General features: G+C 33.8%; 1 protein-coding gene and 1 non-coding gene across 2 annotated transcripts; one reads left to right on the forward strand and one right to left on the reverse strand.

Moving 5' to 3' along the window:
* Positions 1-1477: 1477 nt before the first annotated feature.
* LOC147410926 (uncharacterized) lies at positions 1478-2311 on the reverse strand. Its single transcript, XM_086429163.1, has one exon. It carries the CDS (start codon positions 2309-2311, stop codon positions 1478-1480), a length of 834 nt encoding a protein of 277 aa, XP_086285289.1.
* A 3869-nt stretch (positions 2312-6180) lies between these two features.
* On the forward strand, positions 6181-6287 carry LOC147410927 (small nucleolar RNA R71). Its single transcript, XR_015182839.1, has one exon. It is a non-coding gene; the product is annotated as a small nucleolar RNA R71 (small nucleolar RNA).
* Positions 6288-19593: the final 13306 nt, after the last annotated feature.

Here is a 19593-nt window from a genome sequence, read left to right on the forward strand (position 1 = left end):
GTTTAAAAGCCTCCCTAGCCTCCCATAAACCCTAGTTTTGGAGTCCCAACTCCTTACCTAACATCCCTCCTTCGATTTTAGCATAAGAAATGCCTAAAAGCCTTCCAAAAACATCCCAAAATCTGCAACAAACTTGAAGAGTTCAGATCCAAAAATAAGGAGATACCTTACCTCGGAGATCCAAAATCAGATCCGGAGACAGAACAAAGCAAGGGAGTACAGTACAAGGAGCTATTTTTTGTCAGATCTGAGGGAACAAAATCTTTGCTATCGGAAAGGTATGAAATTTTTTTATTTTTATTTTTATCTAGGTTTTTAGCAATGTGATTTATTTGGGAAGTTAGTAGAGACCGGTTTTGGCAGGGCGGGGTTGGTGCCTAACACCTTCCAACCCCGTAATGTGATCCCCGAACTCTTTTTCTCTTTCGTAGATTAATTTGCCTTTTTTAGAGTCAGTTTGGTTCCTAGACCTTAACAACTAGGTGGCGACTCCCAAACCTCAAGGGTCAAAAGCGGATCCGCGCACTCCACGGATCGAGGGCGCTTTCACCATTGTCACAAAAGACCATACATAGTGCAGCACATAATACTCGACTAATCAAACAATCCATACACCCATTCCAACATCAATCACTCCACTCAATCACTAAGCATCAATCACTAAGCATCAATCACTAATTAAATCATCAAATACTCCCAAATAGTCATAATTGCAATAAAAGGTCAAATTTCCCAATCCAAATAGTCAAATTTTGTTCACAATATGCAATATAGGCTAATTGAATGTAATACTTACGAACAAAACCTGATGGTACCCTAATTGATTTGGTTAAATTAGCAAAAAAAGTGCTTGGAAGATCCGTTGAAATTTGGTGAAATTGTGCTCACGGAGTTGATCTCTCTTTAACAACCCTTGAATATTGATAGGGATACGTAGGAATAATGTTGGAGAAGAGGGAGAGAGATGAAGAGTCTTCTGTCGTAGAGGCAAGAAGAGAAGGTTGGTTGTGAAATTATGTAAGATTAGAAATATTAGGATAAGTGTAACCCTTTTCTTTGTGGGTATGAGTTTGGGTTGAGACCTGGTAGAATATTATGCTAAGGCTCGCATTTTTATATTTCTGATCAGTTCTGTCACGGACTCGTACCTTGGCCTGAGAAGAGTTAAGCCACAGCCTCTTCGAACTGTGATATCAGGACCTGCTGTCTGGTTTAGATGCCACGATTGTAAATGAATAGATGCCACGGCTTCTTCAATTTGTACTTCCACCGCCTTGCATCATGTTTCAAGAAAACATAATTGAATAGAACTAAGAAAAATTGACAAAATTATGATAAAAGCAAACTAATTAATTTTTTTTTTGAAATTAAAAAGAAAATAATGAAAATCAAAATAAACGAAGAGAGAGTTTAGAACGCTTGAGTTGCCTCCCAAGAAGCACTTATTTTAAAGTCATCAGCCTGACTTTCTTTGAAGTCACTCCGGGTCTACTAGAGCGATGGTGGATTTCTGACGATCAATTTCACCACCCCAGTAATATTTGAGACGCTGCCGATTCACCTTGAAGATGTTCTTCGTGATTTCATTTTGAATTTCAACAGCTCCGTGTGGATATGCTTTAATAACAATAAAGGGCCCCGACCATCTTGATTTGAGCTTACTTAGAAAAAGTTTCAAATGAGAATTGAATAAGAGGACATGTTGTCTTGGCTTAAAATGTCTCTCCAATATCTTTTTGTCATGCCATCTTTTGGTTTGCTCTTTGTAAAACTTGGCATTCTCATAGACTTGGAGACGGAACTCATCCATCTCATTGAGTTGTAGAAGACGTTTTTCACCTGCGATTTTTAAATCAAAATTCAAGTTCCTTATTGCACAAAATGCCTTGTGTTCTAGTTCGACCGGGAGATGACACGCTTTCCCAAAAATCAATCGATAAGGTGACATTCCAATTGGTTTTTTGTAGGCTGTCCGATAAGCCCATAATGCGTCATCTAATTGTTTAGACCAATCCTTGAGAGATGGGTTCACAGTCTTCTCTAGAATTTGCTTAATTTCCCTGTTAGAAACCTTTACTTGACCACTAGTTTGCGGATGGTAAGCCGTAGCAATCTTATGAGTTACCCCATATCTAATTAGAAGGGCTTCAAAATATTTATTGCAAAAATGAGTACCTTTATCGCTAATTATTGCCTGAGGAGTGCCATAACTGTTAAAGATGTTCTTTTTCAAAAAATTCAGCACCACCTTAGCATCATTGGTGGTCAATGCAATCGCTTCCACCCATTTTGAGACATAATCGACTGTCATTAGAATATAGAGATTATTATAAGAATAGATGAAGGGGCCAATAAAATCAATTCCCCACACATCAAGATCTCCACCTCCAGAATGTTAGTGAGTGACATCTCATGTCTCTTTGAAATATTACCAACCCTTTGGCATCGATCACACCTTGAGAAAAAGAAATGCACATCTTTAAATAATGTAGGCCAATAGAACCCTGATTGTAGTACCTTGGTTGCGGTTCTCTCTCCCCCAAAATGGCTTCCATATTTAGATGAATGACAATGTCGAAGTATGTCTTTAATTTCTTCTTTAAGAATACACCTCCTTATAATTTGATCCGCACATTGCTTGAACAAGAAGGGCTCGTCCCAAACGTAATACTTGACATCATGCAAGAATTTTTTCTTCTGTTGAGAGCTTAACTCAGGAAGGAACACTTTGCTAACGATGAAGTTCACATAATCTACATACCAAAACAAGTTCTTTTGATCACAAGCAAATAATTGTTCATCTGGGAATGACTCATTAATCATAATCTCATCATTAACTTTCCCTCCATTTTCTAGCCTTGAGAGATGATCTGCCACTTGGTTTTCAGTTCCCTTTTTGTCTTGCATCTCTAAGTCAAACTCTTGTAATAAAAGAACCCACCGGATAAGTCGAGGCTTTGCATCTTTCTTAGAAATTAAATACTTTATAGTAGCATGATTAGTAAAAACAATCACCTTTGTTCCGATGAGATATGCATGAAATTTATCAAATGCAAACACAATTGCTAGCAACTCCTTCTCAGTGGTGGCATAAATCAACTGTGCATCATTTAATGTCTTGCTAGCATAATATATAGTATGAAAAATTCAATTTTTTTGTTGGCCTAGAACCGTGCCAACAACAAAATCGCTAGCATCACACATAAGCTCAAACGAGAGATTCCAATCTGGGGGCAACAATGATGGGTGCTGACACTAATCTTGATTTCAAGATTTGAAATGCCTCAAGACACTTTTCATCAAATTTGAAAACCACTTCTTTTCCAACAAACTACAAAGCAATTTAGAGATCTTCGAGAAGTCCTTAATAAAACATCGGTAGAATCCAGCGTGCCCAAGAAAGGTTCGAACACCCTTGATGGAAGATGGTGGTGGTAGTTTTTCAATAGTCTCAATCTTTGCTCTATCTACCTCAATTCCCTTACTTGATACTCGATGGCCGAGGACAATTCCTTCTTGCACCATGAAATGACACTTCTCCCAATTCAACACAAGATTCATTTTTTTATATCTTTTGAGAACTAATGCCAAGTTATCTAAGCAAATATCAAAAGAATCACCAACTACTGAGAAGTCATCCATGAATACCTTTATAAAATGCTCCACCATGTCAGAAAAAATTGTCATCATACACCTTTGAAATGTTGCCGGTGCATTGCAAAGTCTGAATGGCATCCTTCGAATGTGAAAGTTTCATAGGGACAGGTGAATGTTGTCCTCTCCTGATCTTCAGGTGCTATAGCAATCTGATCGTATCCTGAATATCCATCTAAGAAATAATAATAGGAGTGCCCCGCTAGTTTATCAAGCATCTGATCAATGAATGGCAAGGGAGAATGGTCTTTCTGACTAGCTTTATTTAACTTCTGATAATCCATACAAACACGCCACCAAATTACTGTCCTTGTTGGGATAAGCTCATTATTATCATTCGTCACAACAGTCATTCCTCTTTTCTTCGGTACACATTGCATCAGACTAACCCATGAGCTATCAGAAATAGGATAAATTATGCCCGCATGAAGCCACTTTAGAATCTCCTTTTTCACCACTTCCTTCATAACTGGGTTAAACTGGCGTTGGTACTCAATAGAGAGCTTATGATCATCCTCCATAAGGATTTTGTGCATGCAAATAGAAGGACTAATCCCCTTAATATCTACTATGGATCATCCCAACGCTTTCTTGTACTCTCGCAACACCCTTAATAACTTATCTTCCTGTTCAGGCTCAAGAGAGGCAGAAATAACAACCAGCAAAGGGGATGATTCACCAAGGAAAGCATACCTCAAATGATTAGGAAGAGGCTTAAGCTCTAGTGATGGCGGTTCTTGAATTGAAGGCTTCGAATGAGAACCCAACGATGGCACATCTAACAATTCAAATTCTGGCTTAGAATGAGTAAATTTTGGCGTAGCCTCCAAATAATTCACCAATTCCAAACCATCCTCATTGTATGCATTAATTATTGTTAATTCAAGCTGGTCAAATGGGGGTATTTCTTCATGGTCATGTCGAACACATTTGTCTACTGCATCAATTCTATAACAATCTTCAAGCTCATCAGTAAGAAACTTCATAGCTTTGAAAATATTAAACTTTACCTCTTGATCTTGAACTCTCATAGTAAGCTCCCCTTTTTGCACATCAATAATAGTTCTACCTGTGCCTAAGAATGGTCTACCAAGAATGATTGGAATATCCTTATCCTCCTACATATCAAGAACAATAAAATCCATAGAAAATATAAATTTGTCAACTTTAACAAGCACATCTTCTATTACCCCCTTTGGACACTTCAGTGATCTATCTGCTAACTGGAGTGTCACAGTAGTAGGCCTAGCTTCTCCCAATCCCAATTTTTGAAATATAGACAATGGCATCAGATTAATACTAGCCCCCAAATCACACAAAGCTTTATTAGAGAATTAGTTACCTATGGTGCATGGTATAGTGAAGTTCCCTAGATCCTTAAGCTTTGCTGTAAGTTTCCTTTGAATGATAACACTGTACTTTTTAGTCAAACCCATTATTTCAAATTCACTCAATCGCCTCTTTTTAGTCAAGATGTCTTTCATAAACTTGGCATAATTTGGCATTTTCTCCAAAGCTTCAGCAAATGGGATATTAATATGTGATTTTTTGAATACATTAAAAAACTTTGCAAATTGCTCTTCATGTTGTTGTTTCTTGAAACGTTGAGGAAATGGTGGGGGTGGGTTGTAGGGAGTGATCTTTTTCAAGCCAGAATTTTTGTGCTCTTACATTGTAGCTTCTTTTTCTTGTTCATTCTGGCCTTTAGAAACTGTTTCTTCTACCACTAAAACATCTAGTTCCTTGACAACATCATTCAACTCTTTTCCACTCCTCAATGTGATAGCATTGTAGTATTCCTTACCATCTCTTTTCAGATTAATCTCCGTATTGCTAGGCAAGGTTCCTTGAGGATGATTGTTAATTGTTGAAGCAATCTGACCCAACTGAATTTCTATATTCCGAATAGAATCTGCTTGGCTTTGGAGTTGAGTTCTAGTCTCTGTCATGAACTGATTAGTGTTGGTTCCCATCTGATGCATTAGATCTTCCAAAGAAGGCCTCTTTTTCCCTAGGGGAGCTAGAGGATGATAACCCAATTAAAACATAGGTTTTGCAGATGAAGGGACCTCAATTTGATTGTTGTTACTCTAAGAGAAGTTCAGATGATTTTTCCAACCTGGATTGTAGTAGTTAGAATATGGATTATTTTGCCTGTTACAAATAAAATTTAGAGACTCTGGATTATTAAGGAACATATCTCCTGAATGATTGTCTCCACAACTCTCGCATATAACAGTAGGAGTTTGAATGACATGAACTCGAAATGAATCTAACTTCTTAGATAAAGATGCCATTTGAGCTGTCAAAACAGGAAAATCATCTAATTCATGCACTCCTACTGTTCTTCTTGGATTCATCCTCTCTGTATGGTACTGGAAGTTGTTAGAAGCCATCTCTTCCAATAAATTATACTCATCCTCAAATGTCTTCACCATAAGAGATCCACCTGCTGCAGCATCATCAATTGTTCTGATAGATCCAACCAACCCATTGTAAAAAATTTAGATGATTAACCAGTCTGGTAGAGCATGATGAGGACATTTTCGAAGTAGATCTTTATACCTTTCCCAAGCTTCATAGAGAGATTCACTGTCCAACTACATGAAAGTAGTGATATCACTCCTCAACTTTGTAGTTTTTGACGGCGGAAAGTATTTAGCGAGGAACTTTTCACCAAGTCATCCCAAGTGGTGATAGACTCCTTTGGTAATGAGTTCAGCCAATTCTTTACCATGTGTAGACACCCCATTTTTGCATCCGCCTGATTAATCAACTTGTTAACCCGATCGCAATGATTCCCAATGATGGATGTGTATTCCATTGCTTTATTTTGTTACCAGATGCGTTTCAAAAATCCGGATGAGGTATCTCAAACTAACAAAACCTTAGAAACCACGCTACGCTAGAAAAATACGACTACAGAAACATAGAAATCATCATCTTGCAGACCAAAAAGAAGCTTCACGATAAAAATCACTAAAAATTGACCGAATTACCAAAATACCCCTAACCTCAAAACAACCCTAAAGCCTACATTATGCTTAGGAAAACCCATTCAAACACATAAAATAATAAATCGAAACCAAATAAATCATTTCACCAATTTTAACAGAATTCGACAAAATTACGAAAATGCCCCTCATAAAGTTCACAATCATTTCACATAAAAATTTTCATAAATGACACAAACCAACATTCTCATTGAATTCCTTACGAAAAATCAATTCTAAAACATCCTAGAACATTAAAAACCGACTTGAAACGTGAAAAGTCCTCTCCGGGGGCAAAACGGTAATTTCATAATTTTCATAATTAAAAATTTTGAAATTAATAAATAAAATATTAAATAATTAAAGTGAAACATTGATGAAATTAATTTAAAAATTTGAACCAAAGAAATCGATCAATCGGGCTCTCAAGCAAAATTGTTGAGGGTTCGTGAGATATTTCTTTAAGGACCCCTCCATTTGGGGGTCCAAAGAATTAAAGATATTTTAGAGGGGGGTTCTCCAAAAATTTAAAGTCAATCAAGCAAGACTGAAGTCAAGGTATTAAAGTCAATTAAGTGAGACTGAAGTCAAAATTAAAGTCAATTAAGCAAGACTGAAGTCAAGATATTAAAAGTCAATCAATTAAGACTAAAGTCAAAACATTAAAAGTCAATTAAATAAGACCAAAAGTCATAATAGAATTCTAATTAAATAATAACTCTATCTAATAGAGTTCTAACTTAAAAACAATTCTACCTAAAACAATTCTAATTAAAACACAATTCTACCTAAAATAATTTTAACTAAAACACAACTCTAATTAAAAGATCTCTAATTAAACACTAACTCTATCCAAATCAACCTTAAAAAAATTCTATAAATAGAGGTGCTCACACCCTATTTTCGTATCAAATCATAAACCCTAAGAGAAGTAGGTCTAGAAGCTCCTTTAACCTCCCATAAACCCTAGTTTTGGAGTCCCAACTCTTTACCTAACATCCCTCCTTCAATTTTAATCTAGAAAACACCTAAAATCCCTCCAAAGACACCCCCAAATCCGCAAAAAACTTGAAGAGTTCAGATCAAAAAATAAGGAGATACCTTGATCTAGGAGATCCGAAGTCAAATCCGGAGACAGAACAAAGCAAGGGAGTACAGTACAAGGAGCTCTTTTTGTCAGATCTGAGGGAACAAAATCCTTGCTATCGGAAAGGTATGTAATTTTTTTTTTATTTTTATCTAGGTTTTTAGCAATGTGATATATTTGGGAAGTTAGTAGAGACCGACTTTGACCGGGCGGGGTTGGTGCCTAACACCTTCCAACCCCGTAACATGATCCCCGAATTCAGATTTTTTGTGGTAGATTAGTTCTTTTTATCCATGTTAGAGTCAGTTTGATTCCTAGACCACAATAACTAGGTGGCGACTCCCAAACCTCAAGGGTCAAAAGCGGATCCGCGCACCCTGCGGATCGAGGGCGCTTTCACCATGTCCCTCAATGAGAATGAAAATAATCGTAATCGAATGGCATCATCATCAACACCGTTATACTTGAAAGTAGCACATATCTCTAGAAAATTAACTAAATGTGCATTGGGATCTTCGACATGTGAACCCCCAAACTGAGATACTTGTACCATCTGAGTAGTAGCTGGCTTGAGCTCAAAATTGTTGGCCTGTATTGTTAGACGATGAATACTAGTGTGAATCCCATCCACCAATGGAACAGTAAAGTCTCACATAGACTTAAGACCTTTATTACCATTAGTTTGGTAAGCCATTGTATGGTATTGAGAAGCTTCTCGCTTATTCTTTCTATTTCTTTGATAAGTTTTATTGATCTCAGGATCCAAAGGAACAAGTTCTGAATTTTCGGTACTACGCATACACTAGCCAAAACACCTTCAAAATAAATAAAAGTTTGGTCTAAAATCAAATATGATTGAATTAATATTAACAAAAAGATTAATAAATTAGTCCCTGGCAGTGGCGCCAAAAATTTGTTGTCTTAATTTACGCACGCAAGTATACATATCGAAATAAGTAATAAAGTGATAAGAAAGTATCGTTCCCACGGAGACTAAATACCAATCTATTGCTAATTACCAATTTATCTCACTCTAATTTTATCCAAACAAAAGTAAAAATAGGATTTAAAAATAAACAAGAGAAATAACGGAGAGAAATAAATTTGTAGATTTAAAATCAATGAGTGATAAAAACCTAGGTTTATAATTTCCCAAACAATCCACTTGATTAAATTCTCCTTCCTTTCATGATAAATTAATCCACTATGATTGTCATTCAAGAACACTAAATTTTCTACAAACCTCTTCCGATGGTCATGTAAAAATACCCTTCTAGACTAACTCCCTATATACCTATGAGAATTAAATCAAGAAAAATTTATTAAGAATAGCTCTCATAAGGGATGCACATGCAACGTGAATATATGCCTATCTCAAATTAGCATATGTTATTCTATCTAGGTCATGAACACAAAATAACTCTACAATATTATTAAGGTTCATCAAATCAATTCAATTAATGGCCAGTTAATTAAATCTTATTAAACATTGGATAAAATAAACAATCACATGTGAGATCATAGAAGAAAGAAAGAAAATTAATCAAATATCATGAATGGGTTTTATTATAACCCTAGAATATAAATTAGTTTATCATTGAAAATAAAATAAAATCACAAAAGTATTCAGTCATTCTTAGATTACAAAGTTAAGAGAAGAGTTAAAGTTAAGGAAGATAAAATTCAAGAGTCAATCTCCAATTCCCGTCCTCCTTCTCAAATCTTCTGTCTCTAAGAAAAACCCAGAACTTTCGTCCCTAGAGTAAGGCTTAATCGTTTCTATTTATAGGTATGGAGTCATTAGGGTTTAAGAGTCTCAAAATCCATTTCTAATTCAGCCCCTACAAATTAACGTGTAAATCTAGAAATGTAAGCAAGCCATGACCTTAAAACATGTCATGTCGCGGCTTGTATTTTCATATTTTTGTTGTGTAATTCTTGAATTCCCGTCGCGGCCTCGTTTTCTATCAAGCTAAGGCTTGAAGACTTTTTAGCTTGTATGCTTAACTTCCTTCTTCCGAGAGTGAATCAATTTGAGTCAGAATTTTCTCTTAAATATTGACAAATATCCTAATGTTCCATATTGTTCCTAAACTGTAAAATAAGCATAAAAACCAAATAAAAATATAGAATCATATAAAAAGTATAAATAAACTAAACTTAACTAAAAAAATTAAAAGACTCTAAAATTAATAAAATATTATATTTAAAAGTGATTAATTCATAGGTATAAAACCTACTCATCAATCTCTAAGGGTCAGGTCCCAAAAGTACATTGGTCATTTTGTCAATTTGTGTAAGTAATAGCGAGAGGTTTTGTTGGGTCCTCGAAATTATAATTTCTATTCCCATGGTCGCATGTACCTAGTGCAGTGTGATTTCTGAAATCGTTGAAACATGAGGGCAAACTTAAGCATGTATATTTTCAATGTTGAGTATAAAATGTGGAAGCGATTCTAAACGTGCATAATTTCTATGTTGAGTATGACGAAGAAGGAAGGAAATTGAAAAATAATAAGAGAAATCTAAGAAGGGTTTGAAGAGGCTTCAATTGAGTTTTTCGGTCACTTAACTTCTCTGCTCATCGTTAGGAATCTAAAGCAATTGAGATGACGAATTGTTGAATTAGGCAAGTGCAAAATGAAGTGTCTACAATACCATAGATATGTTTAAGAATGAACCCTAACAAATAGTTAAGAATTATATCAATGCAAAATTCAAAATCACCTATTCTGTCAACGTTATAACACATGGTTCATTTTTATGTTAAATTGGTGGTTGGATTTTAAATCATTGATTTTTTACTTAAGATGCAGTTTTTCTCTATTTTTATTTAAAAATTAATTAAAAAATATAAAAATGACATAGATTTGGAGCTTTGTAAATCATAAATTATTTAAAAATGAAACTATTCAAACGGTTAAGACTTTTTTTAATAGAAAATTAAAAAATCACAAATTCTGTCAATCATAAAAAGATAATTTGTCATTACTATGTGATAACTTTATCCACACTTAGGGAATGTATGCCCACATTATGTATTCACAGATCTTTCACAAACTAGTCATTGGAGAAAAAGTTACAAATATTTTGTTACATTTAAAAATTCATATGATCATGAGAATATCAATGTTCTTTATGTGCTTATTCAACATAACAATGTAGTCTACCATATATGAAAGTGTACAAATCATATACAAGAGGTTAATATACACATAAAAAAGTCCATAGACTCTTTTGAAATGTATTGTCAGATCGTTTTGGTTTTAGTACTTCATCAATAAGATACAAGAGATATTGTAATTTTATTCAAAAAGGTTTGTCAACACTTAGGGAATGTTATGTGATATATTTGTTAACACTTAGAAATGGTATGTTAACATTATGTGTTCATAAACCCTTCAGAAACAAATAGTTGGAGTAGACCTTATATAGATTCTTTTACGTTTTTAAAAATTCTTACGAAGATAGGAATATCAGGATTTTTTCTTTGTTTACTCAACATATCAATGTAGTCAACCTAACCACTAACGTGGCAACAGATCCATCATGTAAAGTTGATAAACACTTCAAAAGGCCCACATACCCTTTTCTAATGTGTTTCCAAACCTTTTTAGATTTATTATTTAATCAACCAAAACAAAGATATATTGCAATATTATTTGAAAACGATACGTCATCACTTATAGAAAGATATCTCAACACAATATGATAAATTTGTTAACTCTTTAAAAAAAGTATGTCAACACTATGTAGATGATTGCTTTTTATGCTTAATCTTCTGTAAAAAAAATTTCCTCCAGGCTTCGTGCTTTATAGGTTGAGAATGATTTCTTGAATTTCGAATAAGAGATTTTGAGCTTAATCTTATCTTAAATCAGAATCCAAATTTCTTTTGAAGAGTTTTACTTCATCTCTAGAAGAGGGCTAGAGAGCTTCTTCTTCTTTAGAGGGGGAACTTCTGTCTTTTGAGATAAAGATATCCCGATCCCCTCCAAATGAGGGAGGCTTTGATTTTTTATACACTTAGTCTTTTAATTTTCCAACTATACCCATAATTGAAGTGCTTTGATTGGTTTGTCTAATGGCTAAGTTTGTCCAAATCCAATTTTTAGGACTATTTGTGGACCAAACTCATTTATTTGGGTGTAAAACCCCATATTTAATATGTGGATCACTTGACTTCATTTAGATTGTGTAATCTGCGAAAATCTAAACCCTAACCCAAACCATAATAGACCTGCCCAAATTAATGTAAGCTCAACTTTCATTTTTATGGACTTTTTGATAATTTAGGAAGTTTTAGGCCCCTTCAAAAATTGGTTGCCTATAGCTTGTTGGAGATTTAGATTGTTTAAGTAGTATTTAAGTTGCTGGTCATTAACTTGAAGCATTCATCAAGAATGAAGAAATAAAAAACAAAAAAAATCTATTTGAGATTTGAGTTGTAAAGGAAGCTTTAATGGTGATTGAGAATGTTGAAGTTATATTTAGATTTCTTAAGTATCTACCAGGAACAAAGAATAATGAGAAGAAGAAGTAGGAGGGGAAAAAGAGAAAACTCTAATAGCGTTTGATTTGTACGAGAAGCTTTTGCTCGCTTTTTTCATATCTTACAACTTGACACATCAAATAACAAGTTGCTACTTCAAACAATAGAAATTTTTAAAAAAAAAAAAAAAAAATTGCTTTTAACTTTCCAGGGTGTCTTAGTTCGATATGTCATTTGTTGTAAGCAATTGGGAATACCACAAAACTTGTAATGTTCTGGGAATAAACGAAAAGCATAGTAATTATTTGAGAAATTTTCCAAAAAATTCTTTTATTTATCAATTATTTTCCTAACTTTCGATAAATTCAAAGAAGTATGTGTAAAGGGTGTTGGGAGTACTGAAAATGCATAAACATAGTAACGAACACTCACTACTTAAAATCCTATTCAAGTTTTTCAATATAATTTTATTCTAAAATGCACTAAGGTTATGTTTGATTGCACATGGAAAATAGGGTGAAAAATCAATTTTCGTGACACTTTTCATGTGTTTAATTGCATTTTTTCCATTGAAAGTATTTTCTATTCACATCCAAATGTCAAACGGAAGTTGTATTTCACTTTCCCATTCATATGAGTAGGAAAGTGAAACCCATATCTATTTTCCATCCCCAAATTAAACTCTAACTCATCTCTTTCTTTTTTCCACCACCATCACATTCAACCTCAACCGCACCATCATTGTCATCTACCTCTTTCTCTGTCTCTCTCTCTTTCTCTCTTTCACCTTCATCTCCACCACGTCCTCCCCTCTTCTTCCCCTCTTACCTTTCACTTCCATCACCAACACGTCCTCCCCTCTTCCTCATCATCTTCATCATCATCTTCTTTTTCTTCCTTCTCCTCATTGCCCTCATCCTCTTTCTCTTCTTCTTCTTTTTCTTCTTCTTCTTTGCTGTTTTTTTTTTTCTTTATATTTTCAAAGTAACATCAAACAATGGATTTAAGTTTTCCATCCTACTTATTTTTCCATTATCATTTTCACAGATTTTGAAATCCATTGATTTTGATTTTCCATGCAATCAAATACACTATAAAGCTTTTAAGATAATTTAAAGTATTCTTATTTCTTATCTAGTAATTATGGTTTGAAATGTTTGTGTATTTTTTAAAAGTTTAGAATTGATTTTTAAAAAAATAGTTATAAAAGTAATAATACTTTTAGGCGTCTTCTTTATGGTTATGGCAGTCAAAGAGGAAAAGTAATAAAGTTGGAATGAGCTATTGAAAATGAGTAGTAGAGGAAAGATAATAAAGTTGGAGAGGATATTCTTGGAAAGTGAGGTAGAAGGGGAAAAACAATAAAGTTGGAAGGGCATTCTCGAAAATGAAGAGAAGAGAGAAGAGAATAAATCCTAACCCCTCTATATGTAGGGGATGAAGAGAGTACGATCCATCGACCTATTTAATTTTATATCAATTTAAAATAGGTTCACGATCTTGAGTGGTGTCCCATTCTTAATTATAGCAACATATGGTGTCTATGTGACACGTTTTGGATGGAAATTAAACACATTAGAGATTAAACACGTTTTAGTTAGAAGCTCAATGTCTTTTAAACTCCAACCAAAACGTGCCACGTAGACACCATTTCTATTTTATAAGACTAGGGATCTAGAATGGTGTCCCATTTCTAACCAAGGTCAGGTGGCACCCATGTGCCATTCTTGGGACCCACTGACTGTATGGATATGTGGTCCATCCTTGGGTGAACCTACGTACCAAAAATCATAGTGATAGATAATTTGTATCCACTAGATTTAGGCTGTTGAAAAAGAGTTTAAATCCAACGATTAGAAATCATTTTTCAGACAATGCTATAATCAATGGATGCCCATCACCAATAAAACTAATCTTTTGTGTGTTCACCAAGGGATGGACCACATATCCAAACGGTCAGTGGATCCCACCTGACAAACGGGACACCATTCTAGATCCTTGCTCGTTTTATAACGTGAACGGGACACCTTACTTGATTGGTTCTTTAAAATAAGGCTGATTCAAAATTTTTTATTAAAATACATTGCTCTTTTAGTAATTTCCCTTAAAATTAAGGAGATGCCATAAACAAACACTGCATGCAGTTGTAAATCACATGAAATATGGTTGGTATTAATTTCCCATTTAAATGATCATAAATGAAGTGTAACTGTCTACATGGAAATCAATTTCACGTATGGTTGGTTTTGACTTTAATTCTACATGTTCATGAATGTACTAAACTTTGATGTTCCTATGTTTGGATACAATGTGTCAGATTAGAACTCATCCACAGCTCGATTCAATTTCGATATGATTTTACAAAATAGCAAATAAAAATATTTTTAATTTGAAAATGATAAAATAATAAATAATTATAGATACCATTTATATATTGGGCATAGTTCCATGTTGACCCCGTAATGTTATGACAATAACACTTACCTCCCCTAAAGTTATCAAATGGACTCACTTACTCCTTCCATCTATTTTCCGTCAATAAAATAGATTAGAAATACTTTTAAAATTGAACCCTTTATAGAGATTATTTTACCCTTTTTAAGGGTAGGAAGAGTTGCCAAAATTCAATTAAAAATTGAAAATGGAGGAATCATGCACCAAAATAAAGTCTTACTCAACCTAGGTAATTTCTTCATTTTGAATTTTTTTTTTATATTTATTTTCCAAGAAAAAATATAAAATGAATGAATTAAATGGTCAAACACATCGGAACAATAGCGCCATGCCATCTCTAGCTACAGAAGGAAGTAAAATTATCATAAGGTTACGTGTTCGACATAGAATTATGCCAAGCATAGGGGACTAGAGTGTAATTTACCCTTACATTTTTGTTTTTCTTGCAATTGAAAAAATTCTTCTTAGGACCAATTTTATAAAGGCTAATTTATCAAAGCATTCACTGAAAAGTAAAAATTCCAAAAAAGATAATTTATCATTTTCATTTTCGAAAATAGAATAATTTATCATTTTCGAAAATAAGTTTTTTTACCAAAACGGTAAGAAATAGAATGAACTATATTTTTCACAATTTTTATACCCAAAAGACCTTTTTTTTTTTTTTTTTTTACTTTATATTGAAATTACTAATTACCCTTTTTTTAATCTATATTAAAATTACATTTATTCCGTCCTATCTTTTTAGTACTGAATTGTATATAAAAGAGTTGGATTTTGATAAATGTGAAGGTCAAAAAAGGTAAAAAGGTAGAAGAAAAAGAAGGGTTTTTTTTTTACACAAGAGGTAGAAAGTACTGATTATTTTGTTTTTATATGGCCTTGGTAAAAAAGCTTATTTCCAAATACGGTTGGTTATCGTTCTTGGAATTAATTTGAATAGTGCATAGTTTTAGGAAATTTTTTATTTTTGTGCTCCATTTTGGTAATTTGATCTTTTATAAACTTGCCTATCTGTTCTCCTTGAAAAATGTAAATTTTTTAAAAGGACACACGCAAAGGCGAAGCTAGGATTTTCTTTTAGTGGGGGCAAACTTATAGTTAATTGGAGGGGGAGAGGGCAAAAATTGGGGGTAGATGAGGGAGTGGGGGCAATAGGGTAAAATGAGGCATGTGTAGTTCAAAATATAGGGGTATCTCAAATTTAAACATAAATTTAAAGATATCTAAAATGCTCCAAAAAGTTGAGTGGGGCAATCGCCCCTAATGTCTCCTTCTCCTTACTTAGCTCTGCCCCTGGACGCACGAGTACCTCTCATTGAGAATGTTTTAATCAATTATCTGGGACCCATTCAATGTACTTAATCAGTAATTAATATATAAACGTGAGAGTAATAAAAGTCCCAAAAAAGGAAACATTCTGTAATTAAATGGACTTCTTTAAGATGTCAGCATTAAACATATAGATCAGATGGGATGGACAACACAGGTTTTCTATATATGTGTACATGTTTTCAAGTGATTCACTCTAAAGTCTAATCTCCACCATTTGTTTGATGGCCACCTTCAAACCTTTGATGCTAGTATCACGCAATCTTGATATGTGGCTCACATGGCAAGGGCGCAGAATCATTGATCATTTTCATTGGGATACACAGGAAAAAGATGTGTGGTTCAGTGCCATTGCCACATCAGCTGCGTAACCAACCACATGCCAAGACCACATGCACTCATCAGTATTTTTTTTTAGTAATTATGGACTCCATAATCAAATGTTAAACACTAATAAAGAAAAAATAACAAAATTTTGAGTAAAAAAAACAAAGCACTCAAATCTACTCAACAGTTGTGGAACGTGGATAGAACCATAGATTTTTTTCATGTGTATCAAGGACAAGAATCTAGGGTTGTATGCACATTCCATATCATCAGTTGAATGGATTTAAGTGTTTTGTTTTAATCAAGTTAGCATGATTCCAAAGAGAATCTAATATTATTAATTGTTAAAGTTCTAAAAGGGAATCCTCGAATTATTATAAGGTATTCGTGATGGTGGTATCTGTGGGAAAGCTAATAATAGAGGATCTCTAGTCCTCCTTTCTCGACCATAAAAGAGACGGACGACTATGCTTTGATTAATAATGTTTTACTAACACTTTCCTGGCTAACTTAGTCAAGAAAAAAAGCCTTCCTAAGGCTTATCCACCGTCATAATAAAACCTCAAGATTTTTTTACAAATCCTGAGGTTTTATTTTGATTGAGCCTTAGTAAGGCCTAACTTTCTTACTGAGTAAGTAAAGCTAGTCAGACTCATAATTTTTGGGGAAAATTACTTAAAGGACCTTAGCAGAAGGACTTCTTTCTTAATAGTTTGTAAGTTTTGAATGGTTTCTTAGTAGTCCATTTAGTAAACTTTTCTCTTTTTAAATAGTCTCTGGACCTCATCTCCCACATTTCTCACGATTGAATGCCCTAATTGTTTAAACTCATCGTTTTCATCATAAAAATTGGAATTTTGCATCTCAATCAAATTTTGGAGACTCAATTATGTCGGAATGGATTTAAGAAGGAAGAAGAAGCCATTTTCAAGGGATTTTTTCAAATATTTTGAAAATGTATGCAAAAAAAAAAAAAAAAAAAGATTTTTCCACTTTTTTTTCTTTGTTTTTAGATGAAAATTGATATGGAATGGTTTTTTTTTTTTTTTTGGGTTGAAATTATCTAAACAATTTGTTATCTCAAGTTTTTAGTCAATCTTTCCATATATTTTAGTAAAAAAAAATCAAAATTGAAAATGGGTGGATTTTACCAGTGTTGAGTTCAACATGTTTTGAATAGTACTCGACAGTAAATAGTGAAGAGTTTGACAGTAAAAATTGTGAGCTTGGCACTAAATACAAAAGCAACAAGTTCAATAGTAAAAATAGTGAACTCGACGGTAACGAGCGACCTTAAGAAAGAAAATGTTTACTAAATGTCCTATCACACTACCACACAAAACTTAGGGACTATTTAGAAAGAAACCCTTCCGCCAAGTCCTTTAAGTAATTTTTCCTTCAATCTTTGTTAGCCCTAGCCATTCCATAGGAGAGGGAGAGAGACAGAGAGAGAGAGAGATGGTCAGTCTAGACTCTACATTAAGGTTCAATACAGACATATATGTTTTATTCTCAATAAATTGCTTAAATTGATGGTTAACTAAAGGTGTACATCTTAAAGTCAGATACCCTTAATATCCATGAATTATCATATTACATATTGTGTATAATTGAATGTGATAGCTTTGGCTATCATGTTAGACATCTTGTTGTTCCTTGAACTCAAATTAGGATCTGACAATTATTAGGTGGGGCTCAATATTTGTGAGTGGTGTGGATTTGGGGTGGTACATAGTAACCAAGTTCGGATTTGACAATTATTTTGTGAGGCTCAGTTAGGGCTCGCAATGATCCAAAATATACCAGATGTCCGAACTGATCAGATTCAAAAATATGAAATATCAGATTTTCCGATTGAAATCTTAGATACTAGACAGTTCGGATTGGATTCAGGTGTACTAGAATCCAAGATACTAAAACGACACTCTCAACATGATAATATCATAAGTAGATTAACACAGTGATAAAGTTATAATATTGTAGCTGAAATGAATCACTAATAACCAAACTGTTAGTGTAAGAATATTTAAAAACCAGAACTCTCAATGTAATAGAAGAAAGAAATGGCAAATCTCGCCAACGCATAAAAACCCTCATACTAACATAAAAAATCTTACTCTCAACTCAAATAAAAAAAATGAATTAAATGATCCTAACACCTAAACTGTGACTGAACCAATAGAAGTAGTTTCACTTCTCACCTGGAAGTGGACCCTAGTTGTCCATATGTTCTATAAGTGGAATTCCTCTAGAAGTTCTTCTAAATGTTCTTCGACTATAGAAAGATGTGCAATTGAAATAATAGGGTGAGTAAGGAGAGAGTTATCCATCAGATAAACAACATAAACATGAATCTTTAAATCATTCTAGAATAATTTAATATACATGCAACCTTTTCAATGTAAAAAAGAGTAAAGTTATACAATCATGTTGGAAATATAAATAGAGCATAATTTAAAAAATTTGCAAATAATTCCAACTGAACAAAATAAACAATATTTAACAAATCTAAGCACAAGTAGTGATAGTATAGTTGTTAAGAGTGTTGAGAATTATGACTGGATCATCTCAATCAGGATTCGATTGTTCAAGACTTCATTGGTGTGGAACCCCACCGTTAATTCCTGATTTTGTGGTCAGTTGTTGCACTTACCGCAATTGGATGATCATTAGTCCGATTCAGATTAGCCGTTGACTATGACCATAAGATACAGGTCCTTTAACAAAGTGTCAACATGTTCAACTACTCTAGATTATTAATGATCATTGACTAGCCATCTTCATGTAATTCTATCGAGAGAATATATAATTCTCAATATATATCTCTACATCCATAACCAACCATTACATTTCATAGTTTACTAGTAAAGATAAAATGAAATCTTTTGGATTTTAGTTGTGATGTTACTCCCCCATGCATCCCATACTACATAGGAGTTCACCGTCCCAATTGTACATCGATAGTATGTCACTCCAGAAATGACATGACAAACTATCATTTCAGGCATTCACATACTCTTTAATAGGTCCCAAAATGACTATATATACATACATATGGGAAATGTTCAGCACCCTAAGTTTTACCACACACTTTAACAAATGTTTTTTGTCCTACATGGGTTATAAGTTTTGGAATGGGCTGATTTTTGGTGAGGATGATCTCTATGATTAGAACATCATCCTCCCCAAAAATCAGCTCATTCCGAAATGTTTAGCCCCATGTTTACACGTTGAAAAATCGTGGACCGTCCATT

The sequence above is a fragment of the Akebia trifoliata genome, chromosome 1 (assembly GCF_017979445.1).
Source record: "Akebia trifoliata isolate Shusen 1 chromosome 1, ASM1797944v1, whole genome shotgun sequence".
In the NCBI taxonomy this organism is placed as follows: Eukaryota; Viridiplantae; Streptophyta; class Magnoliopsida; order Ranunculales; family Lardizabalaceae; genus Akebia; species Akebia trifoliata.